We start from the raw sequence: 25,236 nt of genomic DNA, 5'->3' as shown, positions 1-25,236 counted from the left end.
GTCTAGAAGTGTATGCCTTGTTCGACCCATTAAAAAGAAACCGAGCAGCGTTTTGAAGAATTTGTACTCTTGTCGTTTTTCTTCTCCGTTTTCTGGCCCTTATTACAATATTGGCTACCGGCTAGAGCCTAGAAATGCAGTAACAATCAACAAAAGGCTACGTTAAAGTAAAAATTAATGATGGGTATTTCCATAAAACAAAGATTAATGAAAGAACCCTAATTTTGTTTGCTTCACAGGTTCGCTGTTCACCAAACAGTCACATAGTTTGAAATTGTTTGCGCAACTGAGCAAACTACCGAATTTTGGGCTTCGTCTCTCTTTCAATCTGTCTCTTCTTGGCCCAACCATTGCGAATATCTCATGTGGCAGTGCCGAAGCAGACTCTGTCTACATTGCATAGCACGCCATTATGGCTAGTTCCCATAGTTCCCAAGTTTCCTTGCTTCCTTCAATCAAACGCAACTTGATGTTTTCAAAAACAAAAGGCAAAGAAGAAGGCTTCCTCGACAATATCTAAAGAGTTAAAAATGATCAGATCTGAGAAATTTAACAGAAGAATAATTCATTCACGAACTACAAAGAAAATCATATAATTCAAGAAAGAAATATTGATAATTCGTACAGAAAATTCTGGTACAGTATACAACAGTAAAGGAAAATATAGAACTAGAATTGTCGAAAAAGATAGCGTCAAGCACAAGCGCAAGCGTTGTCCACAATCACGGTGTCCTCATCGGCGCACCTGAAGAACAGGTACCCAACAGCGAGTCCCGAAACGACGGCCAAGAAAACGCCTGCGTTGAACGACATGATGGCCAACATCAGGAGATATCCGATCGCCGAGTTGATTCCAAAAAGCACGGCCGTCGCGAATTTAGCAGAGCGGCGCGATTTGGAGAGGAGAGGTACGGCGGCGCCGGTGGAGGAGGGCTGGGATGGGTTAGAGGAAGCGAGGGTATTGAAACGGAGGCGTCGATCTTCCATGTACTGGTAAAAGGAAGAGAAGAGGAAGCAAGCGACTAGAGTGAGGAGGTAACTCAGCCATGAATCGGTTTTCCAGGAGTCGATGAGGAGAGTTACGTCTTTTCCCCAATATAAGGTCATGTGCATCATCTTCGATCTCGTTGAAGGATTTCCAAAGACAAAACAGAATAAAGATGAAGCAAGAAGAGGAAAGTTCGTTGTGTCTTGCTTGAGACAGAAATCTTAAAATTTGACAGAGCGCTTTGGTTTGGACAGGGAATTCTTAACCAATCTAGTTCTAGGAATGCCCTTTGGAGTTTCGATTTACAATTATGCCCTTAATAATAATAGGATATGCTACTATGCTTACCCAAGCCTGAAATAAAGGTTGAAAAGGACTAAAAGGGAGTGGGCAACTGCAAAGTTGGTTTTGGGGTTAAATTCTCACCCCAATTTTGATCCAACAAAGGGAAAGAGACAAGGAATAAGAGTGAAATGGTACCTTAATGCATGAAATAAAGTTTGAGAATGAGGGTTCTAGACATAGGTTAAGGGTGAGAAATTGAGAGCTGAAGCAAACTCCAGCTTTCCAAGTCTCGTTTCAGTTTTGGGGCAGAGTTACTGCATCAGAGTTACAGCAAAATGGTTCTGCTGTTGCATTTAATTCTGGTAAAAAGAACAGAATGGTTACTAAATTTGGCTAAGGAACTAACTAGTAACTACTAAGCAGCATTTTTTAGATAAAAACGGTTTGGATGAGTTCAGAATCAAACCCAAAACATGTATTCATATGCTCTATATTCACCAGATGAGCAGACAGAAGAATTCAGTTCTTTAGCAAGGAACTAAATCTAATTCCTTATTCACACAGTTTGAATAGCAGAAAAAGAGAGACTGATGAAAAGACAATGCCGGAGAAATATCATATCAGAGGCTTCTATCGTATTAAAGGTATGCACTCCATGATTGTCAAACCATGTGGGGGAAAGAGAATGCTGGTAAGATAATCACAATTTTTAATGCCAGCTAAAAAAGCCAACTAAAGAGCAGGGGCAGTCAGTAACACAAATAATTAAATCAAGTCAGAGGGCACACATATGCTGCTTTGTAACTATTGTTATAGACTTGCTGTTAATGTAGAAGATTGACAAGTACAATTTACATGACTATTCCAACCCAATGCTATACAAGAATCTAAGTAAAACTTATCCTCCTATCTCTTTGCTCATTCTTTAGAATGGAATGTGCTAACCACCAGGAGACTGAACTCCGTTGTCAGGCTCAACCTAAACCTACTGATAGAACACCCATGGATGTGCTCACCCGAACAACCAGAAATGTCAAGTAGATCGCTATAAGGCCAACCCCCAGTGTCTTGTTTGGGCGCATATCATTCTGGGGCAACACAATGAAGGACCAAAGAAGCCCTATAGCTAGAAATCCCATTGTACAAAACAAGCTACTATCTCTTGGAACTATGTATGGAGCAGGTTTCTTGTACCAAGCACCAAGCACCAATGAGATCCCTAAACCAGCAAGGGTATTGAACATAGGTCCTGCATAGCATCCTGACATGGCAATCTGTACACTATCCCCACCATTCATTGCCAGTGCAACATTCGACATCAAATCACCCATCGAGTTGCCCCATGCCAATACGGTCAGACCAAGGATTGACGGGTTAATCCCAAAGATCACACCAAATGCCATCAACAAAGCAACAAGCTCATTTGCGATAATATAAAACCAAACAATACTCATAAAAAATCCTCCAACAACCCATGGAAGCAAAAACTGGAGAGGTGGCTGATCAGATGTGGTGTACAGGTATGCAGGAACACCGAGTATACCACCAAAGGTAACACCAATAAAGTATATAATTTCCTTACTCAAACGACCTGCATCATCTTTAATATTCCACAAAAAAGCCAGAAGAATCGGTGCCAATGTAGCACTAGCCACAGCATACCCCTTTGACCATCTCTCCTCTTCAACAATCGGAATTGTCAACCGTCGGGGAAGTGCCAATGGCAACTCCAGAAATGAAAGGAATTTAGAACAAGAAAAGGAAGACTGATCTTTCAGTGTTTCCTCATCATTCCAACCCCATATAGATTTTGTACTGTCTATAGACTCACTCGAATAAATTGCCACCTGAGAAGCCCACATCCAGTGAGGTAAACTATTTTCAAGACATGGTACATCACTTTTCGAGTCAGATGCAAGCAGTGAGGCATAGATAGAATCCCCCTCTTCATTTCCATTAGAAAATGTACCCCCTTTAACAGGTAGCAATGGTGTTAGATAACCCAATTTTAACACCCGAACATTTGTCCTAGCAATCTCATTGAGAGCAACCGCAAGTACATAAATCACATAAAGTAAAACAAATAGCAGTGCAGTTCCAACAGTCACCTCTCCAACAGTTAAAAACAGAAAAAGCCATATTAAACTAAACAGAAAGAAGCCTATATCCCTAACAAAGGAATTCCTATCAATCTGAACCCTTTTCTCAGTTATACAAAGAGAAACAATCCCAACAACAACACAAGTAACAAAAACAGCTCCTCCCAACACACTATTAATACCCACCTCACCTGCATCCTTCCCCACAAAAGCAGCAATGCTAGCAAATACATCAGGAGCTCCATTCCCTAATGGCAACAAAGTAACCCCAGCGACAGTAGGTGACATTTTCAATAAACTCGAAAGCTTTTCCAAAGAACAACAGAAGTAATCGGCTGCAGTGTTTCCCAATAAATAAAACAATGCAACCAACCATAGAGCCAACACAGCAAATCCCAAAAAGCTAAATTTCTCACAACCACAATACAAGAACTTAATATAGTTGAAAAACCCACCAGCAGTACACTCCGGGTGGGCAACCAAGTACTCACATCGGGTTGGATAACCGTTGTGTTCAAACAATCCAGAGCAAAATTTGGGATCGCTAGCTGTCAAATTATTTGCAGCCAAGTCATCAACTTTGACATTGGTATCATTAGTTTCTATAATTCTTCTATGGAAAACTCTAACATGATCAACAAACCCAACTCTGGGTTTAATAGAAAATGACTTTCCTAGAACATTTTCATGATTGTAGAACAAGAAAAGTAACACCAAGGCACAAATAGAATGAAATGCTCCACGAAACTTGGAGCTTCTTTTACCCCCCAAAAGAAGGCGTTTGGGTTCCATCACTTTTTGGATGCCAAGGTTTAATTGGGAAATCAGATAAAAGAAGGGAAACTTGAAGGGGGTCTTTTGTTACAGGGTTTCAAAAGATGAGGTATTCAAAAGAAATGGGAATTGGAGAGGTGTTAAAAAAAACAGGGGTTGGAGAGATGGAAATCGAATTACCTGGAGAGGGAAACAAGAGAGGAAGCTTCAAGGAGGTTTCATTGGAGGAACTGCTTTGCCTGATGGTGGTATTACGGGAAAAGCAAAGAACACTAATAATTAGGAGCTGCAAATTTTGCAAATTTTATGGGAAAAGAAATTGAATTTGCGCAAAACGATAAGCCGTAGTGCGTGTGTGGGGGCGGGGAGAAGGCCGCAGGGGTGTGTCGCTTTTCAGTTATCACGCGTTGCGTAATAGGGCCCGGACTGGACCATTGCGATTGGACACCGTCAGAAATCTAGTCCGCAACTGCTTTGGGCTGTCGCCCTTCACGACATGTGATAGGGAAAATAAAAAATAAAAGATTTGACGTATGCATGTGATTATTCTTTCTTTCGTTCTTTGTTTTTATGTAAAAAAACTAGCAGTAATACTTCTTTCTCTGCTCTTTATATTCCTCCTCTAAAGTAACCATAGAGATGCAAGTTCCCAAATGGACTAACCATTTATGAACTATTTACTAGCAGCATTTATGTTATTGTGTATATATATGATGCTTTTAAACCAATTAAACACAATTTTAACCGATAGCACTTAAAAAATGACACTCAAGATGCGTAAACCATCACGTGCTAATACAACATGCTTGGCAAATATGTATAGAACACGTACGTAGACAATCAAAAGTTGTTCATCAAGTAAACTTTGTCTTTCAAGTACTTATTAATCAGAATTGGCTTTTATTTTCTTTTCCTTTTTTTTTTATTTTCTTCTTTTTTGAAGCCATGAAAAGGGACCCCAAAAAGCCACCTGAAAAGAAGTAGAGTTTGAAGCGAATGATCCAAGAATCTGAATCACCTCAGTGTGACACATGATGACATGAAAATCTTGAGATGATGAGTTGGTGACACTGACACTCCCTTCTAATCATTCTCCAACGCCACACTCGCCTTGCCGTCTCTTTTAACTACACCTAGAGTTTCCGACTCAACCCCTTTATCTGCTTTAATTTTTGCCTGAAAGCTTTCTTCTTATCTGTACTTCATTCCTGGTTTGACGATTTACTTTTTACGTAGAATACTTTTTTTATTTTCTGGGTTCATGCTTTCATCGGGTGATCAGCACTTTTTTTTACTCTGCAGGTGATCAACACTTAACAGCTATCGCTTGGCAGAGATAGGATTTGATAGGAAAGAATACGAGTTTCTTGGGGAAATAGGTTTGGGTCCTACTAACATTGGCTGTTTCATAAATGGCATGTGGAAGGCTAGTGGTTCAGAGGTTTCTTCTGTGAATCCTTCAAACAATCAGGTTCAAATTTTTCACCTCTTTAAATATTTTTGCAGATAGCTTATCATGGAATTTGGATTAGTCATAGCATGTGTTATTCTCTGGTTGATAATAAAAAAATTTATTGAAAGTTCTGAACCTATTTATTTTGTTGACTTAAAAAAACTGGGAATTATGATCATGTGTAATGTTGAATATTAACAAGAACCCTGTGGATGTTAAGAAATGTTTAATCAAGAATCCTTTATTAGCTAATAATTAATCAGAAACTCTCTCACAAGGGTACTCAGTGACTTGGATTTTCTTGTTAGTTTTCGATTAATTTTTCATTAATACTTTCCTTCATCTCGTAATTCTCAATGTAGGCCATGGCAAAAGTTGCAGAGGCATCTATTGGTGATTATGAGGAGGGAATGCGTGCTTGCAGTGAAGCTACAAAGACATGGATGAATGTGAGTTCTTTATTTTTCATATATTTACTGTTTATGTTGGATGCCAACAATAAAATTTTTCATGAAAGTGTATCTATTTAAGAGAATCCAACACCAAAAAGAGGTGAGATTGTAGACAGATAGGGAAAGCATCCAGAGCCAAATTGGAGTATTTGGGCAGGCTTGTATCTCTAGAGATGGGAAAGATACTTGCTCAAGGAATAGGAGAGGTTCAAGTATGTGATTCTATTTCTTCATACGCTGGCTTACAAATACATTTGGAATATATTGTCTTATTGTAGGCAATTCTCCTAACATTTTGAATCAGTCCGATAGGCCTTTCAATGTCTATGTTAGCCGCTCCATGTAATATAATGAAAGTCTCTTGCCTCTTTAGTGTATTTCTTGGTTCCTGTTGTATAGCCTGAACCTGGATGCACTCTGGTTTTATTTCTTTCTGAAAGGTGTACTGCAGTTATATTGCTTGCAGAGCATCAAATAAGCTTAGCAGCTTTCCTTTTTTCCATGTTTAATCTTAGATTAACCTTTTAAGGTTAGTTTTTCTCACTCTATCTCTATCCTTTCATAAAACTCTAAAGTCTTACATTTTGCTGGAAATTATTGATATGTGTGATTATGTTGTGGGATTAAGCCGGCAACTGAACGGATCCATTGTACATTCAGAACGTGAGCCCAAACATCTCTGAGGCATTCTAAAGATAGTTTAACAAACTACTAGAACATGTTAGGAATAATCAAGAAAACTGATCTTGCCATCAAGATAGTTAATTGGGACTTAACTTTGCCCTTGTTCTTCACAGCTCAACCAAAAATTGTTTTATGTACTGGTGTATTTCTCTCTCAAGGGAGTTAGAAGTGTCAGATCTGATGCTTTCCTGTTTTCTGTTCTGTTTTGCAGGTCCAGAGCATATGATGTTTGAGGTGTCCTAATAATCAGATAACTGCATGGGATAATTTGGACTGAGCTACTCTTACCTTTGACCATATTTTTAATTGTTATGTGCATGTTTTATGTGTCACAGGTGTGGAATCCCCTGGGGATCGTTGGTGTAATTACTGCTTTCAACTTCCCATGTGCTGTTCTTGGTAGGTTTGATTGTGTAAGACTTTAGTAGCTATCCACTTGATTCTTTTGTGTAAAAGCACCATTAGTAAATGGTAATCTAACACTGTTGCATCTGCAATATGCTATCTGAGCCTGTTGTAATTTTATATCTAGATGACTGGACAGTAATATGTTAATTTTATCTACTATTTCTTATTTCACTGTGTTGTAAACAATTGTATGGAATCTTTTTAAATGTAAATTTTCATACTCTCGAAATTGTTGTTTTGATTAAATTTATGAACATCTACTCTGAGATCTGAGGTTTCTGACTTCTATTAGTCTTATGTTTTGCTCTTTAGGGTGGAATACCTGCATCGCACTCGTATGCGGTAATTCTGTTGTATGGTAAGTCTGTCTCTTGTAAGCATCATCTATTAGATCATCAGATTATTCCACGTCTTCATTCTACTATTTTTCAAGTACATAGATTATGGTTTTTCATACAAGTTTTCCTCTGATGTTGGGTTGTCTTTGGGAGTATGATAATTCTTTTCCTAATTTTGGTCAGTTTTTTTACTGACATTAATTGCTCAGAGAGAAGGAAAGAAAAGAAAAAAAAAAAGTTAGGTTCTGTTTTAGAGAATCAAATAATTTCAAAATCAGTTTGCTGCAGAGTAACACATTCTTATACTTTGAAGATTATGTGTGATATTTCATCAGCTTTTGAGCACTTCGACAATTTCATATTTTTAAATACAATTATAGTTCTCTCTTAGGAGGCAGCTACTTACCATGTTAATCCACTGTAGGAAGGGTGCTCCAACAACTCCATTGGTTACTATTGCAGTGACAAAGCTTGTGTCTGACGTTCTAGAGAAAAACAACTTGCCTGGTGCAATGTTCACCGCCTTCTGTGGAGGTGCTGAAATTGGTCAAGCTATTGCAACAGATACACGCATCGCCCTGGTTTCATTTACTGGAAGCTCAAAGGTAAATTCCAATGTATCACTATATTATCTGCTCGAAGGCATGCAGTCATTATCAATGTAAAGAATGTTTATATGTCTATGATCTGCTTACTTGATAGAAAGATACTCCTCCATGAACGTTCAAAACCAAAATAATTTAGCTCTTTATAATTGGATGAAGCTGAGGGGTCATGATTCATGACTCATGAGACTGTGTTTAAATTTATTGGTGACCCTTTGTTATTTGATGCCCACTTCATAACGACTGTAGTATATTGGTCCCACCTTCAGAGTTCTGATGCCATAGAGTCAGTTATATGAGTTTGTTTCTGAGTTTGATTGGTATCAGTTATACTGGTACCAGAGCATATATGTATCTGGAGATATTTGCAAAATTTGTATGCATGCACATATTTTTGGTTATACTTCTTGTCTGTGTTTCCATTACCATGACTCCAGGCATATCTGCGCTGCATTCCAAATTGTAGGTGGGTTTGATGGTTCAGCAAACTGTTAGTCAAAGGTTTGGTAAATGCTTGCTCGAGTTGAGTGGAAACAAAGCTATGATTGTCATGGATGATGCTGATATTTCGCTAGCTGTGCGTTCTATATTGTTTGCAGCTGTTGGTACAGCTGGTCAGTGGTGCACGACATGGTCGTAGATTAGTATGTACCTCTCTTTACAATTTTAACTTCAGAACTGCAATGGTGAAGTCAAAATCTAAGAATTGTCCTTTTTCCATATTTCTTCATGTAGTATCTTCATGAAAGCATATATGAAAATGTGCTGGATCAACTAATTGAGGTATACAAGCAATTCAGAGTTAAAGACCCTCTGGAAAAAGGGACTTTAGTTGGGCCCTTACATGCCCTTGCTTCACGAGAGAGCTTTGAGAAGGGGATAGGAATCATAAAATCTCAGGCATGTATTCTGTCTGTTTATAGCTCTCTTTCTCTCTCTTCATCTGTGAATTTGTGCGTGATGGGCACGTCTTATACCATTGTGCAATTACTAGCATTATACATTTGTTGTAATGGTCTTTATCAATAGGATAAAATCTCAGGCATGTTTGCACCTTTTTCCTCTTTCTGAAAAAGGACCCTGCTCACATGTGATATTCTATTATTGAACGTTAAGATATATCTTAACTGCTTTTATCTTTTATCTTTTTTGTTTCTGTTATGTAGACTTGTTGAGCTGTATGATCTAAATGCTCAAGCTGATACTTCTAGGGAGCGAAGATTCTTGCTGGTGGAACTGTTATAGAGTCAGACGGTAATTTTGTGCAGCCAACAATTGTTGAGATTTATCCAGATGTCTCTGTTGTGAAAGAAGAATTATTTGGTCCAGTACTATATGTTATGAAATTTCAGATATATATTCAATTTACAATGTCCTTGTTGATTCATATTGCCAGTCTTTTTAAATAGATTACTCTTCCTGTGTTTGAACTTTGGAATGTACCATTTGTGCAGAGTCTAGAAGAAGCAATAGAAATGAACAACTCTGTACCTCTAGGACTAAGTAGTTCTATCTTTACACGCAGACCCGAAGTTATATTCAAGTGGATTGGGTGAGTTCTCGGATGTTTTTAGTTAATGCTAGGTGGTCATGGGCTTGAATTTCCACACAAGAAGATTTGTTAGATCTTGGATGATAGTTACCAACTGTATAGCTTACCATCTGTCTTTTTGGAGTCCACTAGTTGATCCTTTAAAGATTTGTTGTGATCAGCTGACCTTTTTCTTTACAAATTCGGAGAACGTATCTGCTATCCATCGAATAGCTACCCCATGAAATGATATGTTTGATGAGCATGTTGCTCTTCTTTCCGTGACAAATAATTTTCATGTTACGTGCTCATGCATTTGAGTATTTTATGCAGTCCATGCGGAAGTGATTGTGGCATTGTCAATGTAAATATACCAACCAATGGAGCTGAGATCGGTGGTGCTTTTGGTGGAGAAAAAGCAACTGGTGGTGGTCGCGAAGCAGGAAGCGACTCATGGTAATTTTCATTCTTCTTGCATAGTTGTATTCATGTGCTATTCTTCATAATGACTCAAACCGATTATTGTCCTTGGCAGTGAGATCAATTATGGAAAGGAACTGCCATTGGCTCAAGGGATAAATTTTGTCCAATAAATTGGCTTGTTGTGAGGTGTGCATGTTCTGTCATTTTGTGTATCCCTGATCCACGTAATTGGTCAAGATTACCCTGCAAAATCTGCTGTAAAGATTGTGCTTCCGCTGTGCTGAACCAAAAACCATAGGCTCCAATGTTGAAACCATGGGTGGTTTTATTTCCAGTTCCAAATAAATACAAACAGTTAAAGCAAAATTGATACGAATAGACATGTCAATTATGGCCGCTGTTTCTTTCTGTTTTGTTTTCGTTTCTTTCAATTTGTAAAAGCTCAACTGGGGCCATAGGAATGATCCATGATGACTCGAGATAAGGGAAGAAACAAACACTTGCAACCTGCTAGTTTCATTGATTCAAAGTTGTCAAATCCATATCCTGACATGCCCACACTCCTTGGGTGAGGGAGAGTTTGGACTTTATAGGGTGGTGCATCTAAAGCAAATGCTCCGACCTCAGGAAAAAATCTTGCCTACGAGTCACTTTGGTGCCGATAGGGACTCTAGCTCATTAGTCCAACTTTTGACCTTTGAAACTAAAAAAACTATATAAAAGATAATTTATCATATTCCTTTCATATATGTCTTGAATCTATGTTGTTCGTCTCCATTGCTTTCAATGTGGGTTCCCTTAAAATGCAGAATGACCAGGAAGAGAATTCTAGCTAAGCTCTACATCTCAATCAGAGTTCCTACAGGCTTTACTTTCGATAATAATTTCATTGATGGGTAGAAGCCGAATTTATTATAGGGTAGGTAAAACTACTACTAAAAAAGTGCGAGGGATTCCTTGATCCATCAATTTAGGGAACTGCAGAAAGCAATTCCAAGTCCAACAGAGCTGACTAGCCGAATCAGCAGCAGTTACCTGGCCGAATGCTCTTCTGCCACACATTAATACCCTTGGTCTTGGGGCAAAGATATTTCAAAAATGTCAGGCAAAACTCTGGATATCTTTTTGAGGGGAGGGTTCAAATTGTTGCCAAAGAAAAAGAGAAGAAAAGGGTAGGCCTGGATATTTTTTATTTGATTGTACATTTTGCTAATTGAGACTGCAAGCTACTGTACCAGCTGGCTAACTGCGCTGTTCCAGGTTATAATATGACAGGAAACCTTGGCCTAATCTAGTCAAATCGAATGGGCGTCAAGGGAGCCTGTCCCACCTTTGGTTTTTTCATCAGGTTTGATAATGTTTTAAGAGTTCAAACCAATGTTGGCTCGACATGTCTGGAAACTTCTTTGTTCTAGCACATTGCTAGAATCTGTTTAATCAGCAACCAAGTTTTGTACTAGGACTGTTATAGGGCCAGACTCAATACCCCCAAATTAAGAAAATAGAAAAAAAAAAAAAAAAAAAAAGGAAAGAGGAGAAAATCAGCAGATGAGTCTAAGCATGGTCCAATCCTTCCTTTGTTTCTAGGAATTTTCCTTGCACGTTCATGTCTTGTCTTCATATTCTTTTGTAATTACCTTTAATGCCACAATATCTTTATCTGCATACCCCTTCCATCTAGGGCATTTTTCACAGCTGGCCAGGCTGGTATTTGACTCAAAACCAGCACAAACGCCACCATTTTCATAAAAAGCTCACATGCTGTAAGATTCTTTTCTCCTAAACGTGCAAAATTAAGACAAATCAAACCACCGTTCATTACTCAAGAAAAGTGCCACTAGTCTCTTTTAACTGTTATCGGCTTCAGCTGCCAGAGTCATTGTAAACTGAAGGAGGCATTAAGTTATAAATATGCCTGGATTATACTCACAAAAAAAATGCATAAAAAAGTTTGAAAGAACACACGCTAAATATAAAAAAATTTAAAACTTGAAGCAGTTCATCAGATATATATATATATATGCTATATTCACTGGAAGGTCCATAAATTCAGATAGCTAAACATTGAGCAACAAAGACCCTATATATAGTCTATATAACAATCTGACATTGAAACAGAGTTCCCCTGTTTTCTTCTTTTATATTTACCTTTAAACTTGACAAGAAATAATTCAGCCAGAAAGAGCAGGGAAACAACTCTCAGATCGAGGAAGAGTAGAACCCTTAACTTCTCCAAATGCTGGCAAGACACTACTTGAATTAGACCTAAGAGCTCGCGGTGAATCCAGGCTTCGGCGAAGAATCCTGCCCATGACAGAGATGGGGTGCTCCGTTTCATCCGAAGGACTCGACGCCCTAAACTTCTTGCAGAAGCTGATGTGTCGGTCCAGTGCTTCCTCCGTGGAGATAAGCGTATCCGATCTCAGAGCCTCATCTTTGACCGCCTCGATGCAGAGTCCACAAATCCAACGGCCCTGGTAACGTTCCCTGACACGCAGGATATAAGTAGTGGTGCATTCCTCTGTGAAGCCGCACGACTCACATTTGACGCAGTGGATTTCAATCGGAGTAGTCACTTTGCTCGATGGGGTTTGAGTATCTGAGCCTGAAATTGCCATTGCATGGAAACAAACATTGAATATTCGGTCTTTTGCTCTGTTTTCTCTGCTTTTAAACTCTGTTTTTTATGTTTTCTGTTTGTGTTCTGTAGTATGGTGAGGAGCAGGGGAGTGACAGAGATTTATGTCATGTGGGTGTGATAAAAAGAGACAAATAAAAATTGAAGAAAAAGGAATTCAGTGGCTGTGTCATGGATTTTATGTTAAACCAGGGTTAAGATATGGGGTTCCTTAACTTTTGGCTTTGACGTGGATGATGACAGGGTTTAGATTTTTGGGGGTGTGTGAGACTGGGGGTAATTAAATTAAAGTCCTCTCCATTTTGGCATGGTTGCTATGACTCCCAATGATTGATGCCTGGGTTTTGTGTGTTTGTTAGGCATATCTAATATCTGGCATAGAAATAATGAAATCCTGCGGCTGCTAAAATTGCTGTCGCTAATACAGAGGAGAGGAGACCGGCCAGATGCGACTCTAGAAAGGATAAAGAAGAATATTCTTCAAAATAATAATAATAAAAAAATAAAGATAGAATAGAGTCTCATTATTCATAACCAAATCCATAGAACTTGCATTAACTCAGTGATGAGATACTTAAACTTTGTGAAACTGAGTTCAACATTGGATTAAACGCAATGATTAGAGAAGGGAAATATACTCATATAACAACAATAAAAGAAATAAATACATGAGTATTCGATATTCATGATTTTTTATTTAAAAAATAAATTTTAAATTTTTTCTTTGAATTATAAAAAAAAATATTAAAAAAGTAATAGTCCTTTATAAAATTCTCATATAAGCTGACATGTTTTGCTGATTTACAAGTTAAAAAGGGAAAAAAGAATAGAACAATGCAGATTTCGTATAAAGTTTTCTTATCAATGAAGCTCAAATTGCTCATTTAAAAAAAACAAATTGAATATTTTGCTTGAGTTATTTGTTGGAATTCAAAGGTTTTTTTTCTTTTTTGGGTGCATTTATTCCATGATTGTGATGCCGCTTATCTTCTCCCAATGCTGCAGACATTTTTCTATTCTTTGGCCGACATACTGCTGACATTTAATGCAATGTCGTTTGCTATGATTTTGAAGCTTGATCTTTGATTGATTGGAGCCAAGTGCAAGTCCCATACTCTCTTCCGACTTCTTTCCTTAGTAATCCGGTTGAAAATTCAAAGTATAGCATTTACAGTCATTCACAATCACATTATCTCTTATCAGATTGGTTTTTCTCCCAACCAAACAACCTTTCTGAAGCAGCATTTTCCAACTTAATGGCTCTCAGGATTCTCCTGCAAATTTGCTGGGCGTGTTGCTTGGGTTTGCTGATAGCCACGGCACTTCAAATCATCTTCTTCTCACCGATATCTCCAGACTTACTTGAACTGCCACCGGCATCTTCTTCTTCTGTTTCTCCACCGAACAACCAGTTGCAGGTAAAAAATACAGCTCTGTTTTTATACATATTTTTGAATGGGAAAGAGAAATACAAGAGCTCGGGAAACCCACCTCCTAAGGGAAGGCCAAGCCCCAGGTTCTTTACTTGGTTTGTTTCTTTTTGTAGAGGGTGACTAAACTTGGAGAAGGATTGTTGAAAGGCCCGGAGGACGTTGTTGTGGGTGAACATGGTGTGTTGTACACAGCAACAAGAGACGGCTGGATCAGAAGATTGCATAGCAATGGCTCCTGGGAGAACTGGAAGAGACTGCATAGCGAAACTTTGCTTGGAATCACAGCAGCAAAAGGAGGTGGCCTTATTGTCTGTGATTGCGACAAGGTAAAGGAACCCACTTGCCCTGCCATGCCATACAGCCATGCATGATTAATTTACAGCTTGAACTCTCCAAACTACCATTTTTCCTCAGGGCTTGCTTAAGATTACAGAAGACGGTATAACAGTTCTTGCATCACACTTCGCTGGATCCCAAATCAGGTAACAATATTTCAAATCAGCTAATTGTTACTTCTAGGCACAGTTCCTCAAGCTTCCTCATTTTTGTTTCTCTTCCAATCCAACATGATGGAGGGCTATAGACATACCTAGAACTAAAAAACGTGATGAGCACGTATTATAGGCAATACCCTTCAATTAATAAGCAATAATAACTTAATTAAGAAAAAAGAAATGATCAAGAAGAAGCTAATAACCAGTTTTTTAAGTAGTTTAATTGAGATTTCGTGTATTCAATCTTGTTCATGCTAAAAGACAGAATGCGACGTCAGTTAAGGTCAGAAAGAGACGTCTCTGTTAAGGCATCATCACTTAAAATGAGCCATGTGCAAGATTTGTTTACTCTTCTGATGCGACAAAAGAGTGCTCGGCGCGTACCGCCGAGAGGGAGGTGTGGCAGCTTCCTTGTGAAAGGAAGACCACTCCTCAGTCCTTTTAGGCGTTTAAGAAGGAGCTACCGCAAGGGAATCTTTATTTCTCTTGCTGTTGGGACCCGATAACTACAGTTGATGCCTCATGGTTTGGTGGCATGTGATACTAAAGAGATAGATACGTAACTGTTGCTATCTAATTCTTGTTTTCTATTTTTGCTCTTCTTTTTATAAACGTTTTAATCCGAATTTGTTTCTTTCTCTGTTGTTCTTTTCTGTTTGGGTATATCCATAGAACAAAGAGAAAAACTGCAACCTGTTTGTTGTCGTGAGAGGAAAAACAAGACCAACCGGCCACCACCAGGCCACTTGACCATCATTATTAATGGCCCAATAAACATATTATAGGACAAACAACGGTATTTTCAGGAAACGTTAACAACGACTGGAGGCGGTGCATTTAGACACTCTGCCACCAAGGTTCATCCAAAACGATGGATCGCTGTGATTCTCTCTGCCCATTAAACACATGCAAGTAAATCTGGAAGCTGCTACAGGACAAGAATACTAATCCTTTTCAACTAATGACAAAAAGAAGAAGACGTGTAATTACCACCACTGATCTTTTTCATATATGTTGTTGAATTTTTACTAGGTTTGCAGATGATGTGATTGAAGCATCAGATGGCAGTTTGTATTTCAGTGTAGGAAGCACCAAATTTAATCTCAACGACTGGTATCTTGACGTGCTGGAGGCAAAACCTCATGGGCAGCTGCTAAAGTATGACCCATCAACGGGGCAGACGTCGATGGTGCTAGATGGTTTGTGCTTTGCCAACGGTGTCGCACTCTCAAAAGATGAAGATTATCTCGTGGTGTGTGAAACGTGGAGGTAATTTAGTCTAGCCATTGTCATGCTATGAGATTCATATAACAATTCGCTGACAGTGAAATAGGGTCGGATTTGATGTGTTGATGTCTGTCTAACCTCATTTTGCGACCTAATTGCTGGCCCCCCATCCTCTATATGTTCTTCTGGTGGGGCAGATTCAGGTGCCTGAAATACTGGTTGAAGGGTGAGACAAAAGGACAAACAGAGATTTTCATTGACAACCTTCCCGCTGGACCTGATAACATTAACCTGGCCCCGGATGGTTCTTTCTGGATCGCCTTAATCCGGGTATTTTAACTCATGCAAAATAAAAAAAACCAGGAACATGTTTGATCAGGTAAAACCGCATGAGACTACCTGGACCTAAATGATTTCCATAATTTGCTGCAGATGAATTCTGAGGGAATGGAGTTCGTGCACACCTCCAAGGCTTTGAAACATGTTATAGCAAATTTTCCGAGACTGACCAAGCTAGTAAATGGGGCAAGCAAAAGGGCAACAGTCATCAATGTGGATGCTGATGGCAACATAAACAAGAGGTTTGATGATCCCAATGGATTAGTTATATCCTTTGTGACATCGGCTGTGGAGTTTGAAGACCATCTATACTTGGGTAGTCTCAGCGCCGACTTCATCGGAAAATTGCCACTGAAATGATGTACGGTAATAAAGGGGATGCAAAGGGAAAAAAAAGGTCAGCCAGGACATTCAGGTCTAAGTGGAATTTGCTTAAGATTGACGGAGAATCAAAGCGTAATCGAATTAACCAACAACTACGTATATTTTTAAGTCGTTCAATTGATTCAATAATAGAATCAGTTATATTGTTAATTTTATGTCATTTACTATTAAATTTAAGTAATTATATCAATTTTCGCAACTTAAGTTGATGAAAATACAAGTTTCCATGTTTGACTGAACCAAATAAAATTTCAATTACTTGAGTGCGCATTAAAATTTTTTTTGAAAAAAATTGATGACTACAGGCTGGCTACGACAGAAATAGGCAGTATGCTACAGCAGCAAATGCTCGTTCTACCAGCAAGATTATGGCAGAGCTAGAAACATTGGGAATTAACCTTTCAGCCTCCTCCAAAATCAAAGCAACCGTTCCAAATGTCAAATAAAATTTGGGTGCATGCCCTTGTAGAGTTACCTGATGATAATTTAAATAGTAATTCGCAGACATGCAACATTTTTGGACAATTTTAAGTAAATAGTCGCTGCTGACATAGTGTCTTCAAACAACTATCCCGTAACATTTTGATTCATCTTGGAGAAACTCAATCCCAGATATAACAAGAATTCAATTTAAAGTCTTATGCAGTAATAGGAGACAACATAATTTGAAGCTAAAACCCTCTCCCATCTCTCTCAAACTTGATGATCAACTAAAGCACGCTTGTTGTTTCAAATGATAACAGAAAGGTTCCGCAGCAGCTGTTGTTAGTCCATGCTCACTAGTCACGCTCACTAATAGCTGTCAAATGTTCATCTATTTCCGCAGTTGACAACGCTCTGAACACTGGATTATCAGCTTTCACCACTCCCACCTGCCAAACATCAAAAGATTAATGTCAATTACATTTGGAAGCGAGGGAAAACAACAATAATTTCAGCTCTTGCCATGATTGGGAATATATCTCTGTGATTATATTAAGAGAAACAGAACCAATAAGATTAGAGTGAGGATACACCATATGCAGCCTCTGGAAACTAACAAAGGATATCTCAGATTATCTACAGCTTGTCTTTAGGGAAAAGCTATTATATATGGGAGGAGCACCAAAAATATTTAATCCATTCAAACTTTTAGAAGAAGCAAACTCACAACGGCAAGATATCTAAATGCTATAATCACCAACAACTAAGGAGATCAGCTGATGTATTATACCTCTATCTCAGTGGCTTTGAAATCCTCTTGAAGAACAGATTGCAGAGCAGAAATAGCAGTCTGCATAAACATTAGACAAAGGTGATTATTTTAACTCACGTCAAACATGTAGTCTTTAGCAATATTCTTTACCATGCATAATGAAATGCAGATATATATATACCTGCACTGTTTCCTCATAAGTAAAAGCAGGGTCATTCTTCATCTTCTTTTCCAAGAAGTTAATTGCCTCTTGTTCTTTAGATCCAGCACTGGTTGCCTGCAGCATATTATGTCAAAATTCATTCCAGAAACAAAATGCTTAACCTAAAATTGGTCAAAAGAATTTTGAATCCATGTTCATTGCACCAATACTGATCAGAGAACAAACAAGCTACTTTCATTCCTAAAGGGAAGGATAAAGAAAACGAAATAGTTAATATAATTAAAATTTACATATGCTATTCATTTACTAATCCAAAATAAATAAAAAAATATGGCATTGATTTGTGGTAGCAAGGAGTCATAATATATGGTTGGTAGCAGGTACTGGAAATTATTGGATCATTTTTTTCCCATTCTCACAACTTTTTCTTTGGGTGAGCCACCTTCTGAAATTCCTGGTAATTATAGTGGTTTTTCATGATCATAAGCACATTGTAAACAAAAGGAAAAATCACCAGCAATTGTATTTTTAAACCCATAATGTAAATAAAGGTTTTGTAAATAATATGGTCAAAGAGAACTATTAGAAAAAAACCAGAGATGTATCATAACTATAATAATAATATATGGCTTGCAGAACCAGGTATTTAGAAACCAGAATCAAGAATCCTCAGCTCAATGAGCAATAACAATTAATTTGCAAACTACCTTGTGACCGTAAAAATGGCCAGCCGGATCACACTTGTAGAGTTGGGGTCCCTTCTCTTCATCAATACCCAAAACCATAGCAACTACACAAAAAGAAAAAATAAAAAAGATAGGAAAGACATTAATGGGAGAATAGGGTAATATTAGTGACAATTAGTCGAAACATACAGTAGCATATGTATGCATGAATGTCTTAACAAAATCAAAAATCTAAATCTACTATGAGAATACAAATACAAATAACTAAAAAGAAAATTATATTTGTAACATTTTGAAGAATTATAGACTTACCAACTCCAAGAGGTCTCATATATGCATGTTGAGTATAAACCTGTGATTTGTCTGCAATCCTAAATCAATAAAGCATGTCATGCTAAATTAGTTATATAATCATCAAAATGCACAAGAATCCCAAATATCGAAGAAAAATCAATGAAAATAATAGTAACATAAAATGTGGTCAATTGGATTTATTAATTTTGAACCAAGATTATATCCGTGAACTAGCAAATAAAGAATACATTGACTCTGATCTTGATTTTAGGAAGAGCAGTAAAAAATCTGGGTCATCTAACTTTTCCAATTCCTAGTGGCAAACTAACAAGTGCATAAACTTACACCTAGATTACATCCAAATGACTAGTCCCTTGAAGTCTCTAAACTTGTTCAAACATTATCCACATGAGCTCTATAGATACACAATTAACAGCCATCAAATGAATCCAACTAAACATGAAGTTCCACTGAATAAGATATAAAAAACCATACCATTTGGCCAAAACATCCACAGGCAACTCATATCCATATCTGAACCGAAACTCGGCTGCTTCATTCCTTGCTTGCTGGACCAAGGTCCTTGCATCAGCTGAAGAGTGACATACCAATCTTATCAAAGCATCCCTCATAAAGTATTTTCATAACAGTTAATTGGATCAAACTTCCAGCTTTAATCTAATGAAATCAAGTTAACCAAATTCCAGCTCTATGCTAAAGTTAGACAAGTAATTAAAGCGACCAAACATAAAGTTTCTTTTCATCTTTTCACTTCTCTTTTGGAGCTTTCTTGATATTTGTTAATAAGCATAATTTGTGATTTGGTAACGAAGAATGACAGTTACTATGCTGAATGTCAGCATCAATAAGAACAAAATTATAAAGAAAACCGTTCTGTTTTATCCGATATTTCCAGCACTTGCATACCCTAGCATGCAGATTAGGCATTTTTTCAACCCTGATTTTGACTGATTATAAGTGTGAAATGAGGTAAATTATCATAACTCAAAATTGGTAGTATCCTTAAAACCCTAGTTTTTGACTGATTACAAGTGTGAAATGAGGTACATTATCATAACCCAGAAAACTTAATATCCTTAAAACCCTAGTTCACTGGCGAACACGGCAAAATCTTCATAATTCGAATATATAACATCAAAGAAAAATATAAAAAAGGGTTTATTGAACAAAAAGTAACCTGTCATGCCAGTAGCCAACAATCCAAGGAACTTGGTAATAGGAAAAAGGTGAGTGACACTAGTCTGATCCAAAAGCTTGTCCTGCATCGCATTATTCAAATATTAAATACCCAAATCGAGCAAAACCCTTAAATCAATTGTCAATACCCAAAAAAAAAAAGAAATGAAAGAAAGAAAAGACACCCAGATGAATAAAGTAAGTTAAAGAAGAGCACGGACGGGAACTTTCTTCTGTGTAACAACGCAGACGGAGTCTTTTCCTCGAACACCAATCGATGTAATCCCAGCTGCTTTCACTGCCTTAAACGCATACTCTGCTCATATCATTCAAAAATCAAAATTGAGTGAAATAAATAATAATAATTCTTTAGGAACAAAAAATAAAAAAGGGAGAGGTGGGAGAGTGAATATACATACCGACTTGGAAGAGACGACCTTCGGGAGAGAAGATGGTGATGTGGCGATCGTAGCCGCCTCCACTTCCTCTGCTCATTTTTTCTTGTTTTTTGGAATTAGTTTTTTAGGTGTTTCGAATGCAGAGATTTGATGTAGAGAAGAGAGAGCTTTCTCTCCAAGACACCAGATGCAAAGCGCTTTATGACTCCCACGAGCTAACTCGCGGAAGAAGAAAACTGAGTGACTTGTCCAAAATACCCTTTCTTTTTTACTTCTTTTTTGTTGGTTTTTTCTCCCCTCCCACAACGCTTCGTTTCGGGCAGGTTATGCCAAAAAGGTGCGCTTGCTTTATAGGATAGGTTTTGGGCCAAATCGAGAAAAAAAAGATAGGGTTTGGGGTTTTTCTATTATTATTTTCTTGGGAAAAATACGTTTGGAACCTCGTGGTTTAATGCCTGTTTCAAATCAAACCCTGAATTTCAAGTTGTTGCAAAATTCTGTATACGGTGCTTTTGGTAGGAAGGGATCTATAATTTAATGATTAGTAAATTAACTATTGGATGAGACAATTTTTCTTTCTTTATGCTACAATTTTGATACAAAACCGTTCCCAAATCTTTAAGGTCTATTTAGTTAAGTATGGCTTTAAATTCTTGCTGTCTTGTCAAGAATGTTAGCTTGGCTCAGGTTTGGATTCGGGTGCTTAATCTGTGCATTGCCGCTTTTTTGGAGGTAATATGGCGTATGCACAGATGCATTGGTTATGTACTTGTGTATACGTAAGAACATTGTCCACCATGTATATCGAGATAACCTGAAAGCATTGCTGCTCCTGCATCTTAAACCCAAAAAGAGGTATTGCCAAAAGGGCTGAGTTTGCCATCAAAGCCCAACCAACTCCGTGATGTTGCTTTATTTAATTATATTATTGTACTTTTACAACCTCAGAAAGTCAGTAGTACAACAATTTGGCATAAAAAAAACAGAAATGATTCCCACAAGTCTTATGACATAAGGCTCAGTCGGCTCACATTTTCACTTACATATCAATAACCTCCATTTTTTGAGGCTGGAATCTTTTCCACCTGGAGATACCTTGTTCACACAGTAGACTTGCCCGTTGCCTTCTCCATGAAATTCTTAATGTCAAAAGCATCAGTATTCTTTGTAATGACACCCTGCTCAAATAAAAAGTAATCATCAGAATGTAGTACAACTGCGTATTTTATCATTTTTTATTTCTTTTTTCCGGGTACATCAAAATTTTCTCATTAATGACAGATGTAAATCCATTGGAAAATTGAAAATTACATACAGGATGAAATAATTTTTAGTATCTTCTCTAATAATGAATCATTTATTTGACAAAACTACTAATAAGATGGATAGATCCTTCTCTTCAGTTTTCACCTTAGGTTGATGGCTTTCACACCTGCTAAAGCTAGTAGGATACGGCACAAAAACAAATAGATTCATATGCACGGGTGTGATGTGTATTTCTATACACACACACCAAAAGAGAGACAGAGAGACCTTTTCTGTTATGATGCCAGCTATTAGATTGGCAGGGGTAACATCAAAAGCTGGGTTCCAGACAGAGATCCCAGATGCAGCAACTTGCTCTCCCAGTCCTCCCCGTGTGTGCAATAACTCCTTTGCAGATCTTTCCTCGATGATAATTTCTTGTCCAGAAGAGAGAGATAAATCAATGGAAGTAAGTGGTGCAGCAACATAAAACGGAATGTGATGATACATTGCACATATGGCAAGGCTATAGGTTCCAATCTTATTAGCAGTATCACCTGCGATTCAATGAATGACATGACATTAGTTAAATTTACTTCATATAAAGCATTAAAGGGAAATGCATCAGTAACAGCCGTGGAGTACCATTTGCTGCCACACGATCTGCTCCAACAATAACAGCACTCACACGGCCTTCTTTCATTAAAGCAGCTGCAGCAGAATCTGCTATTAGAGTAGCAGGTATCTTTTCATGCACCAGCTCGAAAGCTGTGAGTCTGGATCCCTGTAGTCAGAATCATATATACAACTAAAAACATAGTTTATAAATAAAAGCTAGAAGTAAATAAATCAATGGCTAACGTCAAGAAGCTCGATGACCTATTCAGGTTTAACAAAGCCATCATCCCAACCACAAATAGCATATAGCATAAAAGCTAAACAGGTACATAAGCATGTAGAAGGAATCAACACTCAGCCAATTTTTTTTTTTTTGGAAGATTTAACACTCAGCCATTTTTCATACAACTAGTTCACTGAATTCCAGTACCATAGATGTCCTTATGTTGGTTAGTTGGACCAAGTTTGAGACAACTATTTAAATACTCAAATAACTTCAACAGAAAGATTACCTGATTGAATGGACGTGTTTCTGTGCAATATGCTCTTTCCAACACTCCTTCAGCATGAAGTGCACGGATTACACCAAGCGCAGTACCATATCCAGCTGTTGCAAGACTGCAAGACAGAGTAAATGACTATTATAATAGTATTATATGCAATTAGACCAAGAATGAACTCAAACTCTTTCTTGCTGATGTTACTGTTACTACAACAAAAATAATAGCAGGTAGAAAGACTAACAGACCTGCCAGTGTTGCAGTGGGTCAAAACAGAAAATCTCTTTGAATTTTTCTGTTGGTGCTGGAGAAAACTTGCTCCATAAGACCCAATGGCTTTATTTGAAGCAACATCATCCTCAAGCATAACTTCAGCAGCTTCTATGTAAGCCTATAAAGATTGACACCAAAGCAACATATAGGGAGGACAAACAAGACATGCTTCAATATCCAGAGAGAATGAGCTAAGAATTAAAATAAAATATGAGAAATAAAAGAAGGTTACTGTGAGCTTGAGACATTATGCATGTCAGCAAACTTTAAGGAAGAGCCACATTCATACAAGTCAACTACAAATGGTTTGAAGAATAACCATATGAATACCCACCTGGAAAACATTCCCGGGCACTGTAGCAGTAGTAGCAGCCTTTGAAATAATTTTTCGAAGTTTTGTAGCAGCATCTGAAAGATTCACCGCTGTTGGTCGACTGAAAAGGAAATAAAAGACAATCATGTAATCAGCTACACTTCAAAAAAAGGCAAGAAAATACAGTTAATTTCGGTCTAAAATACCCCTGGCAAAATACAGAGTACTGCAATTTTTAGTACATACAAAAAGAATGCTAAAGTCCCAGATAATAGCAGCTGCCATGACCAGAAATATTAAGGAAAATAAATGAATAGATAAAAACCTTGAGACAAGATATTCCAATTTCATTTCAAGGAAAGAAGCAGCATCTTCACATGTCCCGTTAAAGTCCTTTAAGTTGGCAACTTCTACCGCCAGGGAAAGCGCTGCCGCAATGGCAATAGCAGGCGCTCCTCGAACCACCATATCCCGAATTGCGTTCCTGAAATCATCAAAGAAGTTATTCAAGTTGACTTGCACATTTCAATGCAAATCAAAAAGTGAAAACACACTTCACAAGAAGACAGAACTACTCATTACCATCCATCTGTTGCATCTTGAATATCTAAGTACACAGTTTCCAGAGGAAGTTTTCTCTGTTCAACAACCAATCACATTTAAATAAACAGAACAAAAACCAACAACTAGAAAATTCCTAATAATATGGTATCGAGATAATCAAACTTCAAAGATCTTCGGCTTTATTAAGAATAAAAACTAGACCTGGTCGAGCAGCTGGAGCGAGCCGCATTTGTAGCAGATAGACTGGAGAGTGTTGTCAACTACGAGCCCGTCACTCGACTTATAATCGGGCGCCATCGATTGGGTTTTTGAGAAAGCAAGATATTTCTGAGGTTTATGAAATGAATGGAATGGGGCTCCGCCTTTTGAGCTTTCTGCAGTTACTGTGTTTTCGTTCCTTGCGGCTGCGCCACGCGAGTGACACATAGGGCGTGAGGCATGGATAGTGGAGCGTGGAATGAGCCGCCACAAATTTGATAATTAACTTTTGGTCCCTTGGTTACGTATTATTTGCGCAAAAAGCTCCTGCTCTTGTGAACCTTTTCTATTGCAACATCTCTTTTAAAAAATATTAAAATTAGATAAAAACTGACGCATAAAAATAAATAGGGTTTTACTAATTAGTTGCGATACTCAATATCTCACATTTGATGTGAATATGATTGTTAAGATCTATATAACAATTCAAGTCCACCACTATTAGCAACTTAAATTTAAGCTTTTGAAAATCACGTGATTTAAATCAAAAAAACTACTGGATCAGTCATTACATTAGTGTTTTAGAAATGCATTTTACGATTACTTAAAATAGTATTTATAGTTATATTTTTTAATTACATACCATAGTTGATAATTAATATGATGATTTTTAATATATTATAAGAAAATATTACATAATATAACAATTTTACAAAATATCTTAAGCCACTTGTTGGTAAAATCTTAATAAATAATAATTAACATATTATTCATATATTTTCGACACAATTTTGGTCATTTTCATGGATATTTCTTTTCATTTTTAGGAATGCACGCGGTCAGCAATTAGGTAGGACTGTACGTTGTTGGCAGTGCTGATACGAAGTTGAAGAATGGTTCAATTCAAAGTAATTTATTGTATTGAAATGAAATTTAATATAATAATTATTAGAAGTTTTATTGTGTTTTGAATTAAACGATAAAAACTAGAGATTTTATTGTATTTTTTATTGAAACAATATTGTATTGACAATTAC

General features: G+C 37.5%; 6 protein-coding genes, 1 long non-coding RNA gene and 2 pseudogenes across 8 annotated transcripts; 3 read left to right on the top strand and 6 right to left on the bottom strand.

Moving 5' to 3' along the window:
- Nucleotides 1-168: 168 nt before the first annotated feature.
- On the bottom strand, nucleotides 169-4,512 carry LOC148760629 (uncharacterized). The gene is made up of 2 exons (XR_016028373.1): nucleotides 4,327-4,512; nucleotides 169-516 (listed from the first exon to the last, which is right to left on the bottom strand). It is a non-coding gene; the product is annotated as an uncharacterized LOC148760629 (long non-coding RNA).
- Nucleotides 549-1,274, bottom strand: COPT5 (copper transporter 5). Its single transcript, XM_007012559.3, has one exon. It carries the CDS (start codon nucleotides 1,114-1,116, stop codon nucleotides 694-696), a length of 423 nt encoding a protein of 140 aa, XP_007012621.1. The 5' UTR covers nucleotides 1,117-1,274; the 3' UTR covers nucleotides 549-693.
- On the bottom strand, nucleotides 2,068-4,340 carry LOC18588266 (cation/calcium exchanger 4 pseudogene; annotated as a pseudogene).
- Nucleotides 4,513-5,111: 599 nt separating the features above from the next.
- LOC18588265 (aldehyde dehydrogenase family 7 member A1-like) lies at nucleotides 5,112-9,450 on the top strand (annotated as a pseudogene). The gene is made up of 10 exons (XR_016028273.1): nucleotides 5,112-5,357; nucleotides 5,449-5,617; nucleotides 5,962-6,048; nucleotides 6,947-6,969; nucleotides 7,071-7,134; nucleotides 7,456-7,501; nucleotides 7,906-8,086; nucleotides 8,553-8,730; nucleotides 8,822-8,986; nucleotides 9,253-9,450. The product of XR_016028273.1 is annotated as an aldehyde dehydrogenase family 7 member A1-like (transcript).
- LOC108663443 (aldehyde dehydrogenase family 7 member A1-like) lies at nucleotides 9,269-10,785 on the top strand. The gene is made up of 4 exons (XM_018127383.2): nucleotides 9,269-9,409; nucleotides 9,541-9,638; nucleotides 9,951-10,073; nucleotides 10,153-10,785. The coding sequence occupies exons 2-4, from the start codon at nucleotides 9,562-9,564 to the stop codon at nucleotides 10,208-10,210; spliced, it is 258 nt and encodes an 85-aa protein (XP_017982872.1). The 5' UTR covers nucleotides 9,269-9,409; nucleotides 9,541-9,561; the 3' UTR covers nucleotides 10,211-10,785.
- A 1,244-nt stretch (nucleotides 10,786-12,029) lies between these two features.
- Nucleotides 12,030-12,901, bottom strand: LOC18588264 (DUF1677 family protein (DUF1677)). Its single transcript, XM_007012556.3, has one exon. The coding sequence runs from the start codon at nucleotides 12,656-12,658 to the stop codon at nucleotides 12,212-12,214; it is 447 nt and encodes a 148-aa protein (XP_007012618.1). The 5' UTR covers nucleotides 12,659-12,901; the 3' UTR covers nucleotides 12,030-12,211.
- A 771-nt stretch (nucleotides 12,902-13,672) lies between these two features.
- LOC18588263 (protein STRICTOSIDINE SYNTHASE-LIKE 6-like) lies at nucleotides 13,673-16,705 on the top strand. Its single transcript, XM_018127382.2, has 6 exons — nucleotides 13,673-14,096; nucleotides 14,225-14,437; nucleotides 14,526-14,593; nucleotides 15,638-15,874; nucleotides 16,030-16,162; nucleotides 16,265-16,705. Exons 1-6 carry the CDS (start codon nucleotides 13,935-13,937, stop codon nucleotides 16,529-16,531), a joined length of 1,080 nt encoding a protein of 359 aa, XP_017982871.2. The 5' UTR covers nucleotides 13,673-13,934; the 3' UTR covers nucleotides 16,532-16,705.
- Nucleotides 16,706-17,080: 375 nt separating this feature from the next.
- On the bottom strand, nucleotides 17,081-20,735 carry PAA2 (20S proteasome subunit PAA2). Its single transcript, XM_007012553.3, has 9 exons — nucleotides 20,510-20,735; nucleotides 20,312-20,406; nucleotides 20,092-20,173; nucleotides 19,389-19,485; nucleotides 18,912-18,970; nucleotides 18,621-18,703; nucleotides 17,932-18,027; nucleotides 17,769-17,828; nucleotides 17,081-17,427 (listed from the first exon to the last, which is right to left on the bottom strand). The coding sequence occupies exons 1-9, from the start codon at nucleotides 20,583-20,585 to the stop codon at nucleotides 17,335-17,337; spliced, it is 741 nt and encodes a 246-aa protein (XP_007012615.1). The 5' UTR covers nucleotides 20,586-20,735; the 3' UTR covers nucleotides 17,081-17,334.
- A 611-nt stretch (nucleotides 20,736-21,346) lies between these two features.
- LOC18588261 (NagB/RpiA/CoA transferase-like superfamily protein) lies at nucleotides 21,347-24,430 on the bottom strand. The gene is made up of 9 exons (XM_007012551.3): nucleotides 24,203-24,430; nucleotides 24,020-24,075; nucleotides 23,763-23,921; nucleotides 23,459-23,558; nucleotides 23,100-23,242; nucleotides 22,864-22,969; nucleotides 22,379-22,517; nucleotides 22,022-22,290; nucleotides 21,347-21,666 (listed from the first exon to the last, which is right to left on the bottom strand). The coding sequence occupies exons 1-9, from the start codon at nucleotides 24,425-24,427 to the stop codon at nucleotides 21,589-21,591; spliced, it is 1,275 nt and encodes a 424-aa protein (XP_007012613.3). The 5' UTR covers nucleotides 24,428-24,430; the 3' UTR covers nucleotides 21,347-21,588.
- Nucleotides 24,431-25,236: the final 806 nt, after the last annotated feature.

The sequence above is a fragment of the Theobroma cacao genome, chromosome 9 (assembly GCF_053813885.1).
Source record: "Theobroma cacao isolate CCN51 chromosome 9, ASM5381388v1, whole genome shotgun sequence".
Lineage (NCBI taxonomy): Eukaryota > Viridiplantae > Streptophyta > Magnoliopsida > Malvales > Malvaceae > Theobroma > Theobroma cacao.
Note: the sequence above shows the minus strand (reverse complement) of the source record. Positions and strands in the feature narration are given on the sequence as shown.

Excerpts from the sequence above, each read along its gene's own strand:
- COPT5 (XM_007012559.3), bottom strand. The coding sequence starts at position 1,116 with ATGATGCACATGACCTTATATTGGGGAAAAGACGTAACTCTCCTCATC.
- LOC108663443 (XM_018127383.2), top strand. The coding sequence starts at position 9,562 with ATGAACAACTCTGTACCTCTAGGACTAAGTAGTTCTATCTTTACACGC. Across the intron at positions 9,639-9,950 it reads GTTATATTCAAGTGGATTGG|TCCATGCGGAAGTGATTGTG; the intron begins GTGAGTTCTCGG and ends TATTTTATGCAG. Across the intron at positions 10,074-10,152 it reads GAAGCAGGAAGCGACTCATG|TGAGATCAATTATGGAAAGG; the intron begins GTAATTTTCATT and ends TGTCCTTGGCAG.
- LOC18588264 (XM_007012556.3), bottom strand. The coding sequence starts at position 12,658 with ATGGCAATTTCAGGCTCAGATACTCAAACCCCATCGAGCAAAGTGACT.
- LOC18588263 (XM_018127382.2), top strand. The coding sequence starts at position 13,935 with ATGGCTCTCAGGATTCTCCTGCAAATTTGCTGGGCGTGTTGCTTGGGT. Across the intron at positions 14,097-14,224 it reads CACCGAACAACCAGTTGCAG|AGGGTGACTAAACTTGGAGA; the intron begins GTAAAAAATACA and ends TTCTTTTTGTAG. Across the intron at positions 15,875-16,029 it reads GTGGTGTGTGAAACGTGGAG|ATTCAGGTGCCTGAAATACT; the intron begins GTAATTTAGTCT and ends CTGGTGGGGCAG.
- PAA2 (XM_007012553.3), bottom strand. The coding sequence starts at position 20,585 with ATGAGCAGAGGAAGTGGAGGCGGCTACGATCGCCACATCACCATCTTC. Across the intron at positions 18,704-18,911 it reads TATGAGACCTCTTGGAGTTG|TTGCTATGGTTTTGGGTATT; the intron begins GTAAGTCTATAA and ends CTTTTTGTGTAG. Across the intron at positions 18,028-18,620 it reads GCCATTTTTACGGTCACAAG|GCAACCAGTGCTGGATCTAA; the intron begins GTAGTTTGCAAA and ends AATATGCTGCAG.
- LOC18588261 (XM_007012551.3), bottom strand. The coding sequence starts at position 24,427 with ATGTGTCACTCGCGTGGCGCAGCCGCAAGGAACGAAAACACAGTAACT. Across the intron at positions 24,076-24,202 it reads CGCTCCAGCTGCTCGACCAG|AGAAAACTTCCTCTGGAAAC; the intron begins GTCTAGTTTTTA and ends GTTGTTGAACAG. Across the intron at positions 23,922-24,019 it reads CAAGATGCAACAGATGGATG|GAACGCAATTCGGGATATGG; the intron begins GTAATGAGTAGT and ends TGATGATTTCAG.